General features: G+C 34.2%; 2 protein-coding genes across 2 annotated transcripts; both read right to left on the minus strand.

Annotated features, from left to right (window-relative positions):
- Positions 1 to 7,292: 7,292 nt before the first annotated feature.
- LOC147567314 (potassium transporter 4-like) lies at positions 7,293 to 12,863 on the minus strand. Its single transcript, XM_086653950.1, has 9 exons — positions 12,760 to 12,863; positions 11,451 to 11,691; positions 11,127 to 11,369; positions 10,549 to 10,599; positions 10,157 to 10,417; positions 9,626 to 9,678; positions 9,281 to 9,395; positions 8,905 to 9,159; positions 7,293 to 8,764 (listed from the first exon to the last, which is right to left on the minus strand). The coding sequence occupies exons 1-9, from the start codon at positions 12,802 to 12,804 to the stop codon at positions 7,674 to 7,676; spliced, it is 2,355 nt and encodes a 784-aa protein (XP_086510076.1). The 5' UTR covers positions 12,805 to 12,863; the 3' UTR covers positions 7,293 to 7,673.
- Positions 12,864 to 13,046: 183 nt separating this feature from the next.
- On the minus strand, positions 13,047 to 14,558 carry LOC147567315 (uncharacterized). Its single transcript, XM_086653951.1, has 2 exons — positions 14,074 to 14,558; positions 13,047 to 13,446 (listed from the first exon to the last, which is right to left on the minus strand). Exons 1-2 carry the CDS (start codon positions 14,165 to 14,167, stop codon positions 13,085 to 13,087), a joined length of 456 nt encoding a protein of 151 aa, XP_086510077.1. The 5' UTR covers positions 14,168 to 14,558; the 3' UTR covers positions 13,047 to 13,084.
- Positions 14,559 to 17,381: the final 2,823 nt, after the last annotated feature.

A 17,381-nucleotide genomic window follows, 5' to 3' on the forward strand; every position in this document is an offset into this window, starting at 1 on the left:
ATATATTGTTAGTTTTTTTCAATACTAATGGTTATGTGGACTTAATATGAGACTTATAATATATAATATGTTGGTTATTTCGATTAAGGGTCCTTAGTGGTCTAATTAATTATCATATGGACCTATTTAATATCAGTTACATTGTGTGGGGGACATATTATAGATATGTATTGTGTAGAGCCTTAAAGTATTATTACTAAAAAATGATGGGCTCTTTAGTAATAATTTAGGTAACTTCCAACAATTGATTGGCAGTTCCCCAGTTCCCCTCAATAAATGGGGAAATTAAAGATATGTATTGTGTAGAGTTAAAGTATTATTACTAAAAATGATGGGCTCTTTAGTAATAATTTTGTTCTCTTCCCATTAAAACAAAATTACTACAGAGATCTCTAGGTTTAGAAAATTTTGCTTCATCATCTTCATTATGGCTTCTAATGATTCGTTTAAGTAACTCATTTAAATTTCATCTCTCTGTTTTTCATTGTTTATACTTGATATATATTTGATGGCCGCGGCTTTGGGGAATAACGAAAATTCTCCGGGGAATAAAGACTTTTCTTGAAACTAGTCAAATAAGATTGACTTTTTATGTTTCTTTTTATTGCTAAGGGGCGTCTAATTTTAGAAAATGCTATAAAAAAAGCTCCTCCATTTCATCACCTCTCTTTGCCACTTCATCTTCTTGACACCTCATCATCTTCTCCGGCGAAAGTCGCCGGCCGGCCAATTTTCCGGCCGGCGACCTTCAAACATAAAAAAAAATTCTTTTTTATTTTCTCTCTCTCTAATTTTTTTCTTTATTTTCTCTCTCTCTAGAGATCTGATCTAGAGAGAGAAGGTCTGTTCTCACGAACAGACCTTCAATGGTCATATTATCCGAGACTGAGAGAGGTTAATTCTTACCCTAATAAGCCTGTATTTTGGTTCGTATTTCTTAGCATTGTCAACCGAGTCATAAATCAATCCAAACCCGGTAGATTTTCCACCTCCAAAGTGAGTTCGGAACTTGAACACGAAGATTGAATTAGGGTCTTTCACTTCGTACATCTTCCCCAACTTCTCTTTCAACTCAGCCTACAAATTTACACGGATTAGCAACATGAATACCCTAATTCAAATTTACCAGCAAAAATAAGGAAAAGGGGAGATTATAATTTATATACCTTCGAGACATTTGGTCTTCCTGGGCTAAAACTACGTACCCTAATTTATATACCTTTGAAACATGAATACCCTAATTCAAATTTACCATCACTGACCTACAATCACAAAAACACATAAGAAGAAGGTCAATTAGGGCTAAAACTATTATGCTAAGCAGTTTAATTAAAAGAACTCACGAATTGCTTCCTAGAGAGAAGTCTGTTAGTCATGAACTTCCTAGAACGGATCGTCACTGCCTTGGTATCCGCCATGATTCTAATCAGAATAAGAAATCATAAGTTAACAAACTGATAACACAAGTATAGGTAATGATTAAGAGTAGACAAACTAAACTAAGATCTATTGATTCAAATGAATGAAACCCTAATCTCGAGAACAAACCTTCTCTCTCTAGAACAGTTCTAGAGAGAGAGAAAAGAAAAAAAAAAAATTAGAGAGAGAGAGAAATTTTTTTTTTAAAAAATTTATGTTTGAAGGTCGCCGGCCGGAAAATTGGCCGGCCGGCGACTTTCGTCGGAGAAGATGATGAGGTGTCGAGAAGATGAAGTGGCAGATGAGATGGAGGAGATCTTTCAAAAAAATGTATACTGTATTCCCCATAAAAATTTATTCCCCGGAGAATTTTCAAAAAAATCTGGATTCCCTCGAGAATTTATTCCCCGGAGAATTTTCTTTATTCTCCAAAGCCGCGGCCATATTTGATTCTTGTTTATAATGATGAAATATCCCAACATATATTCCTTTGGGCTATTCTATTCTTGTATTCAACTTCCTACCACGACTAAGCTTTAACTCCTTTAATAATTCTATGTAGAGCGAAATAATTTAGGTCTCTAATAATTGTGCCTAGTTCAGACGGCATCACTTTCTCAACTAGCCATCCTAGTTCGTTTCATTGGGTATTTTTTTTTTTGTTGAAAGAAGAAAAAACAAGTAGTTGGGTGTAAGTATGACTATATGATTTCAACAAAAAAAAAAAAAAGTATGACTATATGAGTTAAGTCTTGAATCTGTGTCAGAAAGATAAAATCACAACCTCCCAGTGACTTTTTTGTGTAATTATGCACATGCCATACCGACTTTTTTTTTTGATGAAGGACATGCCATACCGACTTGGGGAGCAAGGATGAAATAGGGTAAGAAAATAGGATCCAAGCAAAAGCAACTCTCCCTTAAAATCAAACATGTGATGAAGTTGATTGAAACAATGATTAAATCAGCCAACACCCCTTGGAGTGGTAAGAGGTATAATCTTCCACCTTGGGTTCGAGGCAAACGCCGAACAACTTAAGAAAAAAAAAAAACAATGATTAAATCACAACAATTTTATTAAAGAAAAAATGTCGGAAAATTGTGCATAAGCTAAATCAAGGTTGACTAACATGCTATTATAACATTTTAAATTTAAAGATACATTGAAAAACCAAAATGGTTTTTGAAAAAAAAGTAGGTCACAAAAAACATGTTCTAGAAAAAGATTGCTAGAATAATTGGTTTTTGATAAAAACTATTTTTCAAAAATAATTATTTTGTAAAAAAAAAATATATATTTTTGGACTGATTTGTAGCTGAATTTTTGGATTTATAGTCAAAAAATCTACCCATAAACCCACAATTAGTCCACTCTAATAATAATATAGGATATTAAGCTAAAATATTAATACAAATGAAAATCTAGTCCAAATGGGTCCATCTAGAAAACACAGATCTCTATCATTCATATTTAATTATAATACTCATTATCACCTTATATATAATATAATCTTCTTTTGAAAATCAATTCCAAAATTTTATTTTATTTTTTATCCCACATTTTCTTTCTCCAATCTCCTTACCGAAACCCTTTATTTTCTCTCTCTAAAATCCAAACCTCCTTCATAACTGAAACCACTATCAATTCTCCATTACTCAACTTAACGTGGTTCTTCATCATCATCTTCAGACATATTCATTATTTATTTTTAATCGGTAGCATCTCATTCCTGTTACGATTTTAATCGGTATCATCTTTAAACATCTTCATTCTTTCATTATTATATTTCTTGTCTCTCTAAGATGCATCATATGTGTATTTATTATTTTTAAATCCGTTTTTCCTTTCATCATCTTCAATTATGTTTTCATCATCTCACTGTTTTTAGTTCATTTTCTTTATCTATGAGTTTTAAGTTTTAGATTTTATTTATAAAACCTCAGTTTTCATCATTGTTATCTTCATCTTCTGATCCAAACTAGATTTTTGTACCATTCTATTCCAACAGATTCTGGAATACAAACAAAACATTACTGGTGTGTTTGGATGACGGAATCATGAATCTGCGGATTCATGAGTGATTGGGATTCATGATTCCACGGATTCATGAATCCAAGTAATATTTTTTGGTTTGTTTGGCAACTAATAAGAATCCTATGATTTGTTATTATTTGAGTATTTTTAAACGCTTCTTTAGAAAAAATATTGAATAAACCTTGTTCTCAAAAGTCGTTTTTTCAAATATCGTTTCGTTTGAGGAAATATCAAATTTTGGGGGGAAAAAGATTTTTGGAGATAAAACGATTTTTGAGAAAAAAAAATAATATTTTGAAAAAAAAATGATTTTTAGAAAAAAAAAATATTTCGGGGAAAAAACTAATTTTTGGGAAAAATAATGACTTTTGAAAAAAACAATATTTTTAAAATAATTATTTGTTGAAGGAAATATTTTTTTGTTGATTTTAAGTTTGAAATATGGATAAATTAATCCATCCTAGCCAATCCTAGGGGGTAGGGTGGGATTTTGGTCCAATACAAATTTTGGAATTAGAAATCCTTAGGATTCAAGAGTCATAGGATTCTTGATAACGAAACAGACCAAGGATTCATGATTCCTACCAAATCCCACTTTTGATAGGAATTCTACTTAGGAATTCTGCAACCAAACACACCATACTTGTTTTTTATTGAACAAAACACATATTTGTTGTCTGGTTATTATGTAGTTGCGGTAGACTATTTTTTTTTTACTAATTCTTGTTTTGCTTCCTAAATAATGCGTTATTTATTGTTCATGTTTAATATTTCATTACATAACAAAAAACGTCTTTCAGAAAATTAAACATTTTATTTCCTAAAAACATTACAAATTTCACAAAACATTATACAAAATGTACCATACTTGTTTCGTTTTCCTTTATACATTATACATTTTGTTTTTCATTTTTGTCTTTGTAGTTTATGATTTAGTTAAGGAATTTCCAACAGAATCATCAAAGGTAGTGAAGATCCTACTAAAATCAGATGGTTGAGATAAAATCTTCACTCAAGTTGGTCAGCTGCGTCCAGGTGGTGCTAAAGCATTTCGATTCGCCATTCGTCAATGTAGTATAAGCACAGGTCACGATTTCGATTTGACAATTACCCAAATAATAGAGATGGGTGGGTCAAAAGTTGCCAATTTCTTCCAATCACTAGACCCAACATCATGGACAGACTCATTCTTTCCCGGTCAAAGATAATCAAAACTCAACAATTTTCATATTCCAACATATAATTATCGTTCTTACATTTACAAATCAAAACATGTTTTTCAATAACAGAGAATTGTTCATCAATTATACATTATTTATGAATAAAAAAACAATGTTTCTAATGAACATATCATAATTTATCTGTACATTTAAGATAAATCCTAAACAAGTTCTTAATCTAGTATTGCTACATAGGTACACCGTTATATCTTCACAACTATCAGAGTCATTCAACAACCAGATTCGACATGATAGGGTACTTCCAATTACAGTGATGTTGGATGCAATTCGTATGCATATAATGGAGACGATGAACTTCAATCGCGAGTTAAATCAAGAACCACCTACTTCAACAAATTTATTTCTTGTTCACTTTCTTCATCAACAACTCTCTCACTTACCTATATCAAATGAATAACATTAATGAATATATCCAGTGTAAGATGTAAAATTTCAAATAAATAACATATTATTTATATACTGTTTTAAACAAAAACAGTACCAAAATGTATTTGTATTAAACAATATACACTATTTACAATGAACAATATATTTAGGTGAAAAAATTTCAATCAGTATGTGTTATTTCTAATAAAAAACATGTACTGATTGCATCAATATATACCTTTTCTGGTTTAAGACCAACCAGATCTTTCTCAAATGAAATTTCAAAGAATGTTCCTTATTAGACTAATATTTTCATCATTTATTGAAAATTTCATATAATGTATTGTACAAAACATCTTTGCATCTATTCTAAGCTAACAAAAAATATTGTAAAATCACTTCAATCGAGAGTGATTTGCTCTTAACTTGCTTTTCTTTCTGTTTCATGTTCTTTGAACTTGCTCCAGCATGCTAGAGAAAAAAATCATTAAGCTATTTGTAATTAATAGCCTCCAACCTACATTTTCCATTATGTATAACACGAAATATTGAAATGTAATGTAAATAACATATATTGTTTTTTCATAAATGAACATGGACAGGAAATGTATTGTAAGTAACATATACAGTCTCTAGCCTGCTAGAAAAAAAACTTTACAATCAATTTTTTATATTTTTTGTTGATAAAAACGTATCATTTGTAGTAAAAAATGTATTATTTCATACACATAAACTCTTTCTACATACACAACATTTTTCATTATATACAATAAAAAACAACAAATGTATTGGAAATAACATATATTACTTCGTCAAAACCCAAAACACAATAAACCCTAAAACAAAATAAACCCTAAAACCCAAAACACCATTAAAAATGTTGAACAAAACTTACAAAAAACTTGAAAAAAAACCTCATTGTAACAGATCATAAACATACAATAACCTGTATAAATACCTCACCTTTTCCGTTTGGATTTCAGTTACTAACGCTTCATGATGGTTCGTTATGACGTTTCCGGTTGCTTTTTGGGGTAACAACCAACTGTTTCAGTTTCGGGTACAACGATTTGAAGAGGAAAAGAAATGTTTTCACCTGAAGCTATGAATGATTATAGGGTTTTTAGAGAGAGAGATGGTTTGAGTGTCAGGTGAAGAATTTTTAGGATTTCTTAATAGGGAGACGCTCGGTTATTGAAGAAAGAGAAAGTGACATAAAATTTCTGATGTTTTAGATTGAATTAGTTTTGGTCGTCCGACTCTTATGCAAATTAGGCGGGATTTGAGGAAGGATGAGGCTGGAACATATTTCATCTATATGAGGGTGATAAGCCTGTCAATGGATATTCGACATCCAATCCGCATCCGTATGAATTTCAAAAAAATATCCGAAATTTCGGATTCGGATATTTCTTATCGGTTATCTGCTTATCGGATATCGGATACACTCATATTCGATCCGATAAATATCCGTATCCAATAAGTAAGTATAAAAAATTAATAAAAATTTAAATTTATTCATAATAATATATAAAATGTATGGTTGAGATTTATTGTTTAGTTCTAATGGTTAAAAATTTAAGGAACAAATTTGAAATTTTGTTAAAGTTTCGGATATCGAATATTATCCGTTAATATTATCGGATTCGGATATTGATTTCTAATATCCGTCGAATAATTATCGGATTCAGATAGGCGGATAGCTTATCGGATTCGGATACGAATATGCCTATATCCGATCCGATAAGCTACTGTTTACAGACCTAGAGGGTGATAGGGTCCAAAAGGCAAAAGGACTAAAATCTTTTTTTCTGGGAAGATATGACTCTATTCTCTTATTATTTTGAGCCTAAAACTCGTGGACTCTTTTTATTTTGAAACTTGGATTTAATAATCTCAAAATTCTTGCAAATCTTAGAAGGTAGGTGAGATTTTAATTTGATATAAATATATGACTTATGGTTCAAAACTCCTACGATTCAAGAGTCCTACAATTTTTGATGGCCAAACGGAAAAAAAAATCTTAAATTCCACCCAAAAGAACCCTATTTAGAAATCCTGCATGCACTGAAATATTTAAAAACCAAGCTATTCTGTAAGATGGAGTTCTGCGACCCAAAATCTGATCAAAGTTCACATTACACAGGGTATCAACAATTATAGCAAAAAATGAATAAGCATAAAAACATTCAAAACTCTGCTGGATCATCTAAAACATATCATGTCCGTGATTTCTTTAGTCATACTGTATTACGTCCTTCCCAAAATTATTAATAGAAGGATTACCAATGTGAGAAGAAAATATGGGAAAAGAAGTAATTTGCCCTACATATTACGGGCTTGGTGAGTCTCGTTTACTGTACATGTACGAAATCATTTAAAACATAAGAGAAAACTAAAAAAGCATGAAGAACAACAACTACTTGAAAAGATATCTGTATCAACAGATTCTTCAAAACCCTAATTTCAACAATCCCACTTCCCATTTCTTTCTCTTTATCTGTATCTCTCTCTCTCTCTCTCTCTCTCTCTCTCTCTGGCAAGAGTACAACTGAATCTCTGTTTTCCCTTTCCTGGCATAGGCGCTTTCAGAGAGCGTTCACCTTCATTCACTACACGTAATAAATCATACCTACTTCGATGAGGCTGATGTGAGGAATGTTTAGTGCAACTGAAGGTCCCCTACAGTTCTTTCGAAGAAACGAATACCCGATATCAATTACCATCTTCTTCAAGAAAGAAGATGATTTACGAGCTTTTACATATGAGTGCCCCATTATATATGCAACTCCTGCTTCTTTCGCCTGTATCAGATCCATCAGTTCTTCCCTGACTGAAGAATCTCTACCTAAAGAACTCTCTGGCAATTGAAATCTCACCCGTCTCCTCATTGATGGATTCTCATCCTCGTATACAGACCTCAGGCTCTGAAGAGTTGCTGATTTACTGCTTTGAATCGTAACACTCGTCATATCGAAATCCATTTGCTCTGTTACTATTAAATTTGAACTTGATCCAACTGATCTGGTGCTTATAACAGCCATTCTTCCATCTAATGATGTATTCTCAGAGCTTGAGAACTGTGGTTCTTCTGATTCCATCTGGATGAACTCAGCAATGCTCTGAATGAGCTGATTTTCAAAGTCACCATTGTCTCGTTGGATGTCTTTATACCCGTATCTCACTATACATCGATACATCCTGTAGGGTCTAGGGCAGACCCTTCCAATAAGGTATCGTTCTTCGGGAGATACATAAGGAACTGGAACAGACTTCACACAAACAAAGACCAAGACCTTGTGAAATGCAGGGAGATTAGTGACGAAGTGAGAGAAGATTGCTGGAACTCCAGTAGCAAGTTCTGAATAGATGAGTCCTATCCCGGGTACTCGAACAATCCCAAGACTGGGACCTAAGCCGAGTAGCCATTTCAAGGAGACTTTGTTATGCAGATCAAAGTTGTATTTCTTGCGAGTGCCATAATGCCAGATATACATGATAGCCATAAAAATGAGAGAAAGGACTAAGGGAAGCCATCCTCCCTGGGGTATTTTCATGAATGATGAAGATAGGTAAACTGCCTCAATGGACCCAAAGAAGAGTAGAAATGCTGCAGCTATAAATATACTTCTCTGCCACACGAAGATTATGATGAGTGCCATGAGACAAGTTGTTACGAACATAACAGTTATGCAAGCAATGCCTGGAGAAACGACAAGAAAAAACAAATGTTTTAAGCTAAAGCATACAAAATGAAGTGAATGGAGTGTGTATTGGATCGTTTTGGATGGTCCATGAACTTTTAAAAGCTCTGAAAAAGAAAAACTATACAGATTGACTTACCATAAGCATTTCCAATCATGGTTGTATCTTGGAATCCAATTGTTACAGCAAGACAAAGGATCATCAGAATCCAATTTATTTCTGGAATATAGATCTGCCCATATATATGTCTTGAGGTGTGAACAATCTTAACTCGTGGAAAGCAACCGAGGGCATTGCATTGTTTGATTATAGAGAAGGTAGCTGTGATGACTGCTTGGCTCCCAACAATGGCTGCTAGGGTGGCAATCACAAATACAGGCCAAAATACAGCTTCTGTAGGACAAGCAAAAATTGAAGACAGTCTAAACACAAGTCCGCGTTCATAATAAGATCAATATAAAAATTCAATGGGTATGACAGTTATAGCCAATCAGGGCATAGAATGAGAATTTACCTGGTATGGAGTCGTAGAAACTTCTGGAAACAGAAGACGGGTTTTTAGAAAGAAAAGCAGCCTGTCCCATGTATTGTACCACCAAGCAAGGGTATATAACAAATGCAAAGGCGAGCTGCAGAATTACAGAGCAAGATTTATGTTTAATTTGGATGCAAAATACAGGAAGAAGATCCATACATCCCTATGGGTGATATATGATAACAATAGTTGGTTTAAATGTATTGGCAACAAATTTTTGGTAGTTTTTAGATTAAGCTCATTATATGGTATTGTATATTAGCACAATCAACTTGTGATCTTCACATTCACTGTGCATCAATATCTAGACAATTATTAACATACCCTTATTGAAAAAGCCGTAAAATGTCCAAGATCTGCAAACATAGCTTCAGTACCTGCAAGATCCTGGAAACTTTAGTTGTCTCCGCAAACCGAGAAGAACAAAAACTATTAATTTTAAGTACTGCAAGCCGAGAAGAACGGGGCGCGCTTTGGAAGAAGCGATCTGTTATCAAGGCATCTTATTGGGAATAACGAGGGTGTCTCTGATACTCTAAGTTTCATATCCGAAGCGAGTTTTCAAGAAACTGCTCAAGTTTTAGCATAAACAGAGTCTATGCAGAAAAGGGGAACAAGAACAACTTTGCTTTGTCAAGTTCTACGAGCTTATATATATTTATTATCTTTTAATAGTACAGTATATTTGAACTTAAAGCATGATCGACGAACAACCAAAACTCACAAGCCCCTCCAGGACTAACCTAGCTCTTGGACCATATCACATCTACTATACAACTTTTGGTCAACTACATTCACTAAGAATAAGAAAGCATTAGCAATAGCGACTCCTTTCAATGAGTTAATCATGAATACCTGTGACGGAAAGAAGAATTCCTCCCAAGGCTATCCAGCCATCTTTACCCGTTTCTCTGAAAAATTTGACAATATAGTATGGAGACAATGCACGCACAACCGAGGGATTCCAATGTATTGTGTTGTATAGGCCGATGAGAAATATTGATATCAACCAAATGATGACAATGGGTGCGAAAAGAATAGCTACCCTCCGTGTGCCACAGTGCTGTAAAGCGAAGAGTCCCACCAATATGGAACAGGCAAGCAGGATGATCGAAGCTGGAGACACGTAACAACATCAACCATCAGTAAATAAAATAACCCATGCAGATTACATGACTATATAGGTAACATTAAGAACCTTGAGTTAAATTGGATCAGACGCCAAAAGGGCAAATACATCTATTTACCGTTGGTTAGTTTCGGTTCAGTAACTTGCAGTCCAGAGACAGATGACAAAACTGCAGCGACAAAAAGAAAGAACATGTCAGTTTTTAACAATAACACTTTTCCTTTGCAAAAGAAAGACAATCACATGTTCTGAAAGGCTAACAGAACTGAAAGGGACCTATTGCTTAAGATAAGAAATGAGTGAAGAAATAGAATGATGGTTAGCAGCCTGAGAACCTCTTTGGGAGTCACCCAAAATATAGTATAAAGCACAACAGTTAGAAGACAAAACTAGCTGTGAATGGCGTAACAGTTGACGGTTACATATAACTTTTAAGGGAGAAGGGCATGCATGTCAGGCAAATAGGTACCCCTGATCACGTCAATTCTTAATTATGTGACATGGTAAAATAGTTCCATCGAATCAGATGATCAGTTCATCAGAAGTCGATCTATCTTTCCATAAGAGTCCACACTCCTCAGAGTATTGCCCTTTATCGTTAAACTAGAATCACGTTAGAAAAAGCTGCACCAGGAAAAGGGCGTGTACAATAAAATACTTACCGAAAAGTTAATGTCACCCACAAAGTCATTTTACCTGAAATTGCTGGAGTAAGCACACCGTCGCCTATAACCATACATGCACCGAATAATACCACGACTAGCAGTGCTGTTCGAAGTCTTTTATGCTTCTCAAAGAACCTTTTCAATGGAGAGGAAGCTATTTGTGTTGATAGACCGTATTTGTATGTCGAGAGCTCCTCGTCAGCTGCTTGTTGATTGGGAAGTAAACTAAGCTTTGCATGTCTGCAAAGGAGTGAGTAAAGAGCAAAAGTTCCACCTGAAAATAACATAAATATCCTCAGGTCCCTTATATAATTAATGAATTATCAGTACAAAGCAAAGAGGATTAATAACACACCTTCACCATTATCATCTGCGCTCAACAAGATGAAAACATACTTGAGCAAAGGGATCAATGTAAGGGTCCAGAAAATCAAGGAAAATGCACCAAATATTGCATCTTCACTCTGATGACTTTGTAACTTCCCTACAAAAGTGCTTGTGAAGACATAAAGAGGGGAAGTTGCCAAGTCTCCATAAACAACACCAAAGCTCTGATACGCCAATATCAAATTTCTAGACAGGTTTCTCCATGATAACTGCATAGAAAGCATTACACATCTTAGTCCAAAATTAAGCCAGTCACCAATATGTCTTGGTTTTAAGATTTAGCCAGTCACAGAACATCTACAGTTCAGATACGTATTACTATTCTTTCTAAGAGAATCAAGAGAAACTAAACACCAGTTCTTCAGAGCTATGAAAATATACTAGCTTCAATGAAACAAAACTTCATAAAAAGATGACACTAGGAAAACCTTACTATTTCCAAAAAAGCTTTGCACTTCATGAAAGAATATAGAAAGTTGTGTAGTTGATGACTTATAGTGATAAGCTTTATGATGAATGGTAACTTCAACGGAAAATACTGATTGCTCATTGAGTTATATATCATAGAGAGCCACTTAAGAAATATATAAAATCAAGCAAGTTAACCAGTAAGAACAGGAGTTAAAGGATCCTGAAACAGACTTCATCTCGAAATTCTTAGCATAGATTTCACCCTTCCGATCTTTTCCGAATATCATACTGGATCATTATGAATCTCAGAATTAGATCATTATTATTATAATTTTTATCTCAGAAGTAGAACTTCAACAATTCAAAAGTTCTCCTCTCATAGAAGTTTCAATCACTGAGATCTAAACTATTTACTATCTCCAGAATACACAAACAATGAGATCTATAGTTTCAATCTTAACAAATTTTATACCTCAACAAACAAACAGTTCAAAACCTAATCAGGTTCTTCTACTTGTTTACCTTTTTATCAAATATCAAAACTCACTACTCCCTAGTAACTCCATTAACAACTCTTCCTTCCAAAATTATACAAATCAAGGTCTCAACAAGATCAACAAATTGATAACAAAATGATAAAAAAAAAAAAAGATAATAAATTCACAGAAAATTGAAAATCGATCATAATTTAATCAACGCAATTGAACGAGTGTGGAACTTCAAGCACCAGAGAGTATAAATCAATAAGATATTTTACAGTATGAAAGAAGAAGCACTGAAAATCAAATCAAAAAACGGAAGATTGAATGAGAAAAGAAGAGTTTCGTATGGATTAGTAAAAAAATTGAAACCCTAAAAGGTTTGACCTGAGGATGGCTTCGTGGACTGGAAGGTCCAGCTTCTGACTCCATGGCTAACGAACAAAAGAGCTCTCTCTTTCTCTCTCTGCGATTTAATCAATCTCTCATTTCTCTCTCTCTCTAGTCTCTTCTCTCCCCCTATATATCTTGTTTCTTCACCGTAGGTCTTTCGCACGTGTGATTATATTAATTGCGGGTTATGGAACTCGACCAAACAAACCCGATTATCTCTCCCATCACAATCCGGTCATGTAATAACAACACGTGATGAAGATTTTTTTTTTTGATGAAGGGAAATATCATTAAACTAAAGCGTCTATTACAAGCCAACTTAAAAGTCAGAAAAGAAAGATGCTACATCATTCCATATTTTCTTATACCCATGAGTACGACCCCATTTAGCTAAAGCATCGGCATAACCATTACCATTTCTAGACACGTAAGTGAAATTGGTTCCCGAAAATTTGTCCTTGATGTTCTTGATCTGTAGGATGATATCTTGAGATTGCCATTGAGTTTTTCCTTCATCACCGTTGATAGCTTGGATTATTGACTTGTTATCACTTTCTAGATGCACATACTCGATTTGTAGTTGCCTCGCTCCTAGAAGCCCATATAATATTGCTAAGCATTCACATTCTTCCGCATTCTGTCCTCGTACAGTATCTGCTGCTGCCATTAGAATTTTGGCATCTGCATCACGCATAATGTAACCAATTCCTGCTTGTTCCGAAAGGTTCATAAAAGAGGCATCTACATTGATTTTAATATAAGGTGCCGTAGGAGGTTTCCATGTTTGTGTATCCGTTTTTTCCTTACTCTTAGTTGTGATACCATATACTGTTCTGAGTGGGGTTGTAGATGTGTTGTTAATCCTTTCTATCGTTTGAGTTGGATTCTGTTTATTCGTTGTGAAACAGTTCTCACATCTGGACTTCCACAGTAACCAAAGAATTTTAGCATACAAATTAATAGTTTCTTCGTCAAGGGACTTCCATAGTTGAATCCATTGCATAATGGTCTCAATATGATCAGTTCTAACATTATAATGAAACCAGACTGCCTTCGCGAAAGGGCAATGCAGCATGACATGATCAATAGTCTCTTCCTCATTGCAGTTAGTACAGGAGTAATTATTTCCAATGAACTTGCCAATCTTATTCCTGACTGGTAAGCTATTCGTACAACATTTCCATAGAAATAGTTTAATCCTAGGGATAGTGTTCATATTCCAAATAAAGAACCAGTCCATTTGGTCATTAGTGTTAAACATTGAATTGTTGCGTAAAAAATTGTACATGGATTTAAGCGTGAAATTACCTGATTTTGTCAGTGTCCAAATGGCTTTATCCTCTTCATTGGGATTGAGATTGATGCTAAGTATTGCCCTGCAAATGTCATCATTAAAAAACATATTAATAACATTTAAATTCCAATTTCCATTCGTAATAAGTTGTGAAACCCAGTTCAAAGAGCATCCTCTATCATTCGTAATAGGAGGTGGATGGTTAGGTATCCAGTAGTCCGTCCATATATTGATTTGCTCTCCTTTGTTGATGTTCCAAAATATCAGACTCTCACTTTGATGATAGAGTTTAGATATAGATTTCCACGGCCACGAATGATGGTTCTTGGGCGGTTTAGGTTTATTTGAGTTCTGAAAATACTTCCCTTTAAGCACTTGGACCCAAATAGCCTTCGGATTGTTGATAATCCTCCAGTTAAGTTTGTGCAGAAAGGCTTGATTATCAAGAAGAGGAAGACGAAGCCCAAGACCTCCAAATTTGCGAGGTTTGCAAATAGAGTTCCAATTGATCGTGTGAAAAGTTTTGGATTTTCCCCACCAAAAAGTCCTTGGAAATGAAAGTAATTTGTTGGTTGTATCTTTTTTAAGTTATTTTCTTTTTGGCCTGCGCTTTGAGGAAAGCTAAATAGTTTCCGAGGTGTGAAATTTTAAAGGGAATACGCAAAATTTTGAAAAATTTCCGGGGAAACATATTTTATGGGGAATATGGTTTAAAACAAAAAACTCTCCACCTCACCTCCCCCACCTCACCTCTCTCTCTCTCTCCACCTCATCTTCTCTCTCCCTACCATTCTCTTTCTCTTCCCCGATTAGGTCGCTGGAAAATTTTCCGACCGGCGACCATGAAAAAAAAAAAAATTTCACTCATTCTCTCTCTCTCTCTAGAAACTCCGGCGAAGGGAACCCCTTCGCCGGAGTTTCTAGAGAGAGAGAGAGAGAATGAGTGAAATTTTTTTTTTTTCATGGTCGCCGGTCGGAAAATTTTCCAGCCGCCGACCTAATCGGAGAAGAGAGAGAGAGAGTGGTAGGGAGAGAGAAGATGAGGTGGAGAAAGAAGATGAGGTGGAGAAAGAAGATGAGGTGGAGAGAGAGAGGTGAGGTGGGGGTTTTTTATTTTTCCCTCTAACAATTTACAAAATAAAATTGTCAAACAAAATTGACCAACTTTTGACCAAGTCTTCACACCCCGGAAATTATTTTGCTTTCCCCAAAGCGCTGGCCTTTCTTTTTGGCCCCCTAATTTGTGACCAGCTTCCTTCTTGGCCCCCTATTTTTTATAAATTCAAATTTGGCCCCCTATTTTTAAGTAAATGTCATAACTATCCTTCTTAATTTCAATATAAAATATTAAAAAAAGAGATATTTCTACCTCACCTATTTTTAAGTAAATGCCATAACTACCCGGAAAATTTTCTCTTTTTTTTTTTCATATTTTTAATATTTTTTTTTATATTTTTATTTTGAAATTAGGAAGGGTAGTTACGGTATTTACTTGGAAATAGGGGGCCAAATTTGAATTTATGAAAATATGGGGCAAAAAAGAAAGCTGATCACAAAGTAGGGGACCAAAAAAGAAATAACTCTTTTTTTTGGGTTCGACAAATGCGTCAAAATAATATTCAACCCTTCAAATTACTAATTGGAAAATTTGGCCAAAAAGTTTTGAATTTGGTTAAAAAGGATGCCTCAAACTTCTATAGGTTTCAACTCCTTATGGCATTTGTGCAATTTTCTATTTCACTGAAATTATCATGAAGTATTAAACTTGGTGGCGAAACAAATTAAATCTATTTCTTTTAAAAAAAATCGCTCATCTCCACATCCACGATTCCTCTTTCGAAACTGATGATCTCCCTCTTTCCATCTCTGAAACCACGATTTTACAACACGACCCCTAATCTCTCGCTCTGATTAAAGGCGCTCTGATTAAAGCTAATCGACCTCTTCACCATTTTATCTTCTTCATGATTTAGGTAATTTGGTTTCTTTTGACGATCTTGAAGAACATGTCATGGCTTTAAAGGAAAGTTTATTGGACAAGTTTTTGATATGATAATGATGCTAACACTTAAAAATCCTTGCTCTTATGGAACAGAAAACCCTTAAAAATTTACTAGGTTCACAGTTGTGCAATTTTTGTTGTTTTTGTGAGTAAATTTTTATTCTAAAATTTGTGATGCTATTTAGAATTATATGAATCTTCAGTTTTTGGTCTACTTGATCTATTGGTGGATTCATTTATCTTTGTTGATCATTTTTTGTCTACTTGATCTTTGGTTTTGATTATTCTCACTGTTACGACTTCGATTATTACGTGTTTGATAAAAGTCCCAAGAGAATCAGGTTTTGCAAGCCCTTGCAAACCATTTGCAAGAACTTGCAAGGAGTTTGCAAAGGCTTTGCAAGGAGCTTACAATATATCTGAAGTAGCTTTAAAACAAAAATGAAGATCATCTCAGTTGCAGTGCCTTGCAAACAACTTGCAGAACCTTGCAATGAATTTTCAGTGTCTTGCAAATTGCGTGCAGTGCCTTGCAAACACCTTGCATCTCAGTTTTAGTGTCTTGCAAAGAGTTTGTAGTACATTGCAAACTGGTTTTGTGCCTTGCAACTCATTTGCAAAAGGTTTTTTGAATTGATTTGATAGAGTTAAAAAAAATAATCATAGAATACTTACACGTTCCGTTTAATCTTTTTCAATATATTCCAAAGCTAACCGACCGACTACAATCAAAATCAACTTTGATCTTTTTTATGAAATGTTGATATTCACAATAAATCATCCGAAGACAAAGAATGATCCCAGTGGTTATCAACTTAATGACTTGTCTTTTTCTTTGCAGAGTCGACAGTTCTTTATACTTGAGCAAGTTTATTTCGAATATTTCAAAGGGCGATGATATCGAAGAAATGGAGGTTCAACCATTTTAGATGACAAAACTTAGAGGAATGATGGTTGCGGATGTAATTCTAGATGACAAATACTGTTGGTCTAAATCGAAAAAAGGACGTTTGAAATTTGTTTCTTGAGTGTGAATATTTTGATGAATGGATAAATGTGTTTGTAAATATTTTGTTGAATGGTTGTGACAATGAAGGTGATATAAAATAATTGCATTTAGATCAAAGTTTGTCTTTTTTTTGTTTCATGTTTGTCTTTACTTAAGGCTAACAATAGATTGTAAACACTTTGTAATGCCTTGCAATGCCCTTGCAGTGGATTGCAATGTCTTGCAAACACCTTGCAAAAGGTTTCCCAATTATTCTTTGAAATCAATTGAAAGGGTTCCAAAAACAATTACATAATGCTTAAAATGTTTCT

Source organism: Eschscholzia californica, unplaced genomic scaffold (genome assembly GCF_041429995.1).
Source record: "Eschscholzia californica isolate CP2 unplaced genomic scaffold, dmEscCali1.0.p SCAF_1, whole genome shotgun sequence".
Classification (NCBI taxonomy): domain Eukaryota; kingdom Viridiplantae; phylum Streptophyta; class Magnoliopsida; order Ranunculales; family Papaveraceae; genus Eschscholzia; species Eschscholzia californica.

What these genes read in the sequence shown, in the direction of transcription:
- LOC147567314 (XM_086653950.1), bottom strand. Translation starts at nt 12,804, where the DNA reads ATGGAGTCAGAAGCTGGACCTTCCAGTCCACGAAGCCATCCTCAG. An exon ending in GCTTACTCCAGCAATTTCAG is followed by an intron (nt 10,600 to 11,126) that starts GTAAAATGACTT and finishes TTGTCGCTGCAG; the next exon opens with TTTTGTCATCTGTCTCTGGA. An exon ending in AATTCTTCTTTCCGTCACAG is followed by an intron (nt 9,679 to 10,156) that starts GTATTCATGATT and finishes AGGATCTTGCAG; the next exon opens with GTACTGAAGCTATGTTTGCA.
- LOC147567315 (XM_086653951.1), bottom strand. Translation starts at nt 14,167, where the DNA reads ATGTTTTTTAATGATGACATTTGCAGGGCAATACTTAGCATCAATCTC. An exon ending in TTGGACACTGACAAAATCAG is followed by an intron (nt 13,447 to 14,073) that starts GTAATTTCACGC and finishes TGCGTGATGCAG; the next exon opens with ATGCCAAAATTCTAATGGCA.